The 6,603-nt window shown below is 37.4% G+C and overlaps 1 protein-coding gene across 1 annotated transcript in view; it reads left to right on the top strand.

The window, feature by feature from the left end:
• Atp6v0d2 (ATPase H+ transporting V0 subunit d2) overlaps positions 1-6,603 on the top strand; it is a 42,470-nt gene that overhangs the window by 13,113 nt on the left and 22,754 nt on the right. The window contains exon 2 of the mRNA XM_005362348.3: positions 1,769-1,940. Within this exon, the coding sequence (XP_005362405.1) occupies positions 1,769-1,940 (172 nt within the window). The remainder of the gene's footprint in view (positions 1-1,768; positions 1,941-6,603) is intronic.

Here is a 6,603-nt window from a genome sequence, read left to right as displayed (position 1 = left end):
AGTGCTGGGATTAAAGGCGTGCACCACCATCGCCCGGCTTTGCCTTTTTTTTTAAACTGGTGATTAAATCAGACCTATTGCTTTATTTCACCCTTGCCATAACCTGACTGTATCAACTCTAAACCCTTCTCTCTTCCTCAAGGCTTTACAGAGTATATGATAATGATTGCATTGATCACAGAAAATTATAGCTTTTTTAAAAAATTATGTATACAATATTCTGTCTGTGTGTATGCTCGAAGGCCAGAAGAAGGCATCAGACCCAATTACAGATGGTTGTGAGCCACCATGTGGTTGCTGGGAATTGAACTCAGGACCCTTGGAAGAGCAGGCAATGCTCTTAACCTGTGAGCCATCTTGCCAGCCCCAAATTATAGCTTTTAAATGACTTTTTAGTCAATTAAATATGGCTTTGAATCCCAATGTACTTACATAATTCTAGACAGTGGAGTGGAATCAACAGTAACAAAAGTATGGCCATGGCCTTTCGAAGAAGAATAGACAATAAAATGAAGCTGGAATTGAGGTTAATTCTCTGCAATACAAATCATTGACATTGGGCTGGAGAGATGGCTCAGCGGTTAAGAGCACTGGCTGTTCTTCCAGAGGTCCTGAGTTCAATTCCCAGCAACTACATGATGGCTCACGACCATCTGTAGTGAGATCTGGTGCCCTCTTCTGGCCTGCAGATGTATACATAATAAATAAATAAGTAAATAAAAAAACCCAAATCATTGACATTTAAAGAATGAATGATGTAGTGGTGATGCTTAATTCTTTGAGTAAAATGTCTTCTAGTTTCAAGACAACCTCCACATAAGTCCCTCTGGACTTCATCTTCTTCATTTGTAATTAAAGGATACTAAAATTGAGCTACAGAGGCTGCCCATCCCACCCTATATCTATGTCAGCTGTCACTGATCTCTTCTTTTCCTCAAGTTGTACAAAGCTTTAGCATTCTCAGATTTCTCAAGCTATTTACTAAAGATTAAAATTGGCCAATGTAAAGCCATCTGTATTATTGAGAGTTCTAACAGAATGAGTGAATATTGTAATGGGTACTTCACTAGAATGACTTACAACCCATAGGTCTGGGTAGGCCTCTGCATAATGGAAAGGTTGACAACCCTGTCGCTGTTTGGACCATGAAGCTGGATGGTATAGCAGTCCCAATGTGGTGGTGAAGGTCTAAAATATTCCTGGAGAGTCCCCTGGTCCTGAGTTGACAGGATGACAGCACTGGTGGTCAACAGCAGCAACAGAGTAGACACACATCACCAGCACAAAGTGAAGGCTGCCAAGCAAAGGACACTTTTCTTCAAACCTCTGTGTATCTGGGTCTCTACCAGAAGGTGAAACTTAGGGAGGGGAAGAGCCTTCTCCCATTGAAAAACCTGGAAATCATCAGCTCAGAGGATTGTCTCTCAATTGATTCCAGATCCTTTTAACTGACATTTAAAATTAATGGCTCTGGTCTAGGTTTTTTGTGTTTGTTTGCTTGCTTGCTTGCTTGCTTGCTTGCTTGCTTGCTTGCTTGTTTTTAGCTGTGTGAAATAATACCATTTCTCGGGTAATTTGAAATTCTTATGGTATGCTACACTATCAATATTTACAGTGACTTTTTCATTTCTTTAGAGATCAGCACTGTAGTCTAATTATATATACACCCATGTAAAAATCTAAGAAGATAATCAATATGTCTTCATCTTAAAGTTACCACAAATACCTCTTCAAGTTTAACTTGACTTGGGGGTTCTTTACATTTCAGATCTGAAAATTCATCTCCAGACCACTGAGTATGGCAACTTCCTGGCTAATGAAACAAACCCTCTCACTGTTTCCAAAATTGACACAGAGATGAGGAAAAAGCTCTGCAGAGAGTTTGACTATTTCCGGAATCATTCATTGGAGCCCCTGAGCACATTTTTCACCTACATGACGTAAGTAAAACTCTGCTAAACCCCAATATGATGGATGATGACCCCTAACACTTATAAGTGGAAGAATAGGCCTGAGTGTCTGTGTTAGACCTCATTGCCTGCAATTTTGAATGCATACAGATTTTAGTGACTGGTGAATTCACAACCTGTTTTTGTAATAGAGAAGACTTCATGGATATAAAGCTGATTGTGGAGGTGGTGATAACCTTCATCTACAGTGCTTTTGTTTTAATGAATACTGAGTGGAGCTAATCCTTAAAGTGTTAGTACTGAGGTAAATCTTATGCGACTTTTTGTATCGTTTTCAGGGTGGGAGAATGTTGTAGGAGGTCACTTCTTTGTTCCAAGCTGCTCAGTCCCAAAATAATCACACAGAAACCATATTGATTACAATACTGTTTGGCCAATGGCTTAAATGTATTTCTGGCTAACTCATATCCTAAACTAACCATCTCCATTAATCTGTGTATTGCCACAAGGCTGTGGCTTACTGGGTAAAGTTTAGGTATCTGTCTCCGGCATGGTTACATGGCTTCTCCTTTTACTCCACTTTCTTTCTACCAGCATTCAGTCTAGTTCTCTCAGCCTAGCTCTAGTCTGTTAAGCCACTGGCCAAAACAGCTTTTTAATTCATTAACCAATAATAGCAACAAATATACAGAAGGACCTCCCATACCAGGAGAAGACTCAAAAATTGTTTTAAAGGTCATATTTACCTCTCTGGTCCCTTTCTCACAGTACAATTGCCTCCTGTCATAGTTGCACATTTTATTCTTTTCCCTTTTCAGTAGTTTCAACTTTCCATTCTAAGGTAAATTCTAATGCTAACAAAGTAATAAATGACAAACTATACCAGTGCTCACCTGAGACATTTGAAATAGCTTTGTACCACTCTAGCCGTCCCAACTAAAAACACTTACAACAGATATGCTGTGTATTACATAGATCAAATTTAATTATAAGCAACAGAGTTATAACTAATAGATCCAAGTTCTACCACACGCTTAGCACTCAAACATGCAGTGTATTCACAGAAAGATGTTAACAATGATGTAAATGCTGGATTGTATGGGTCTAAAAGTAGATAAATGAAATAAAAGAACAGAACTTGGTGTAGAACAATCTGTTTAGCAGTAGACAGAAATCAGGAAAGTGTCTATGAATCAATGTGAGGATTGGAGTGCATGTAAGAAGGGCCTGGGAGAAAACTACGGAGTGTAGAGATAGGTTCTGAGGAGCAGGGAGAGGGTTAGGACAAATAGGCAGATGGCAGAGGGGTCTTCTTAAGACTGCCTAGTAGTATAACAATAAAGGTGATTTTGTGTTCCCATCTCTCTTCTATTTCTTCATCATCTATTCTTACAGTATGTAAATATCATCTGCTCTGACTGTGAGTCTAGTGAATAGACAAAGGGACTCTGCTGAGCTGAATAAAGCTGGATGGATGCTGGCTGCTGTGCCTCACTTTAGATTGAGAGGAAAATGTCAGTTAGAAAATCTTCTCATACTATTTCAGATATGTATTTCAATCTAAAAATGACAACTAGAAAATATTCCATAGAAATAGAACCACATACCATAGTTAATATGGGTCAAATCAATGTGAACATTCTGTCATTAGTACTGGACAAGACCAGAAATAAAGGGAGGCTTGACTGTTTGAGATTTCCTACTATTTCATGCTCTTTAAAGATCAACTTTACTTCATGATTAATAAATATTGCCAAGAAAAATATGGCTGAATTTGTTGCTTAGTGCACTTGCTAGCACAGAAAAGGCCCTGGGCTCTATAATGCACGTTGCATAGGAGGAGAAAAAACAGAAGGAAGGGAGAAAAATAAAGAGAGAAGGCATGCAGAGAAGGAAAAATCAAGGAGCATGATTATAACTTAACAAGAGTTCAGAAAAGCATAAAAATTGCCCTATTCCACATATCCCTTGATCTCTACCCAGTTCCTCTCCCCGGTGGAACCACTTCTTATTTTCTTATGTATTTTTTTTCATAAAATCACTTACATGTATATGTGTCTAATAGTACATGCCCTAACCAACACTCAATATTTCAAATGTATATAGGCATCATCTTTCATTCTATATATTTCATTCTCTCTCTCTTAATAATTCTTACTGATATCCCTGTGAACACTGTCATCCTTAAATAATCATATAATTCTGTGTTATAAATATGCCATGACTCCATTTACCAGTCATCTCTCAACATGTGGCTAAACTATTTTTATTTCTTTACATTGAAAAATTAAATTGCTATTATCTAATTTCCATGAAAATATTTCTTTTCAGTGCAGGACCTTATGTTTGCAAGGAAAGGGAAGTGCTCTGCTAGTGAGCCACATCCCTAGCCATCTAGGTGTGTCTTGAGTTGATTCCTAGATTCAGTTTGTTGCAGTAGAAGTGATAAGTCAAAGAAACATGTTTTTCTTGACTTGTTTTGTTTTGAGAAAGGTTCTCTGTATCTAAATAAGTAGTCTGAGACTCACTATGTAGCCCAGGCTTGCCTTAGACTCGTGATCCCCCTGCTTCAGATTAGAAGTGCATTTTAAACTTTGGTAAATATTTCTAAACTGCTCACAACAAAAATAGCACCAGTTTGAATCTCCAAAATAGTATATAAGAAGGCTTGTGTTCTTATACAATTGCCAGCATTTTGTATTCTTTTAAAACTTTTACCAATCTGATAAGGTAAAAGCTCGCAACCTCTCCCTTTGATTTTCTGTTCCTTATGAGTAGAACTGATTACTCCATACTTATATATTACTAGACTAAATTACTTACCTATTTTATTAGGGTTTACAGAACTTTTTAATTGATGTGCATACTTTTTAAATTAATATAGTAGTCTTTTTTAGAAATAATGTGTCAAAAACTCTTTTTGGTTCGATGTGATTTAATATTATAATACTTAGCATTGGTATTGTATGATTTTGGTGCTGAAGACCAAACTCAGTACCTCACACATGCTAGGCAAAGTGCTCTACCACTGACTATACCTCAGATACAGTAATCTTTATTTTTTTATATTTATTTATGGGCATTTGCATGTGTGTTTAGGACATTTTATGAATTTGTTTGTTTGGTTGGTTTGGTTTTTTGATACAGTGTTTTATGTAGCCTTGTGTGGTCTAGAACTTAGAATGTAGTCAAACCCACCCTTGAATTCCTAATCCTCCTGCCTTCGCTTTTCAACTCCTTGGGTTATAGGGATTTGCTGCCCTGTATTGCCTAGTTTTTTGTTTTGTCTTGTTTTCTTGAGACTGTCTCACTGTAGAGCTCAACCTGACCTTGAATTTGTGTTCTTCCTTCCTACGCCTCTTCATGGTAGGAAGACAGGCATTCAGCACTGCGTTCACATCTAGATCTGTAGGACTCTTTCAAAAAACTGAAAAGAAAGGAAAAATCTATTCTGGAGATTCCAAGCATATGCTTCCACCACTTTACTTTGCATTTTCACACACAATCCTACTAACAGCCAGGCTTATCTAAACTGTCTGACCGATCCAGAATTTACAGTCCTCTTGACTCAACCTACCAAGTATCTGGGATTGATCTGGGAATGTGCACCTAGGTCTTATGACTTTTGAAATTTTGGGAATTGAACCAGGGTCACAAGCATGTTAAACAAGCACTCTCCCACTGAGCTCCCTCCCCACCCTTAATATTTTGAGACTAGGTCAAACCATGTAGCTACCTGACCCTACAGCCCAAGATGACTCTGGTCTTTTGATTCACCTGCCTCAACTTCCTGAGAGCCAGTACTACAGATGTGTACCACTACATCTGGCTCCTACAGAGCGATCTGTGTTTTACCTCATCATATATTGTGCTGTGACTTTTCATTTCTGGCAGAAGCCTGCTGCTTTCTGCAGAGCTTAGAGATTTATTTCAATAACCAACTGTGTACAAATGTGGGAATGGTGTCTCAGTTCTGAAGTATCTTCTCTTATACTCCCTCCAAAACGTTCTGTGAAGTCAAGCACCTATGTAGCCCCAGTGAACTTCCAACAATCAGAATTCTATCTTTCCCTAGTAGTAAATATCCTGAGGCAACACTGTAGTGCTGTTAAAGTCAACCCTAAGAAAGACAGTCTAAATTTAAATTGATTATCTTAAGCTGTGCACATTTTATGTGAGATAATTACTGTACATGAGAAACTTATTTTAAAAATGTGGAGCAGATATTTTTAAATCCTTCATAGCAAGAATATATGAAGGCTTTTGCATACCATAATTATGCACAGTTTATGAAACAAAGGAACAGATCCAGCAGCATGTTAGTGAAGATTGCTTAGTATAGACTAAAATTGTTTTTCTTCCTTCCTACTCGGTACTTTACAGAAGCATTTCAGCTGCTCTTCTCTTTTGGATGAGCATCTTTTTAAAAATAATTTTTCAAGCATTCAAAGCATTCTACTACCAAGATGATAAAAATTTTAATACAATGACCAGAAAAATACAACCTTCAAGACCTATGTAGCAGTCCTGACCTCCATCAAGAGTAGATCAAAAATATACTGATAAATATTGTACCTACTGTACTGAACATGTACAGATTTTTGTTGTCATGCTGCTTTAAAATATAACTACATATACAGAATTTATATCATATCAGCTAATAGAAGTGATCTAGAATATAAGTTAAATATAT

Source organism: Microtus ochrogaster, linkage group LG5 (assembly GCF_000317375.1).
Source record: "Microtus ochrogaster isolate Prairie Vole_2 linkage group LG5, MicOch1.0, whole genome shotgun sequence".
NCBI lineage: Eukaryota > Metazoa > Chordata > Mammalia > Rodentia > Cricetidae > Microtus > Microtus ochrogaster.
This window is presented reverse-complemented; position numbering and strand designations above follow the sequence as displayed.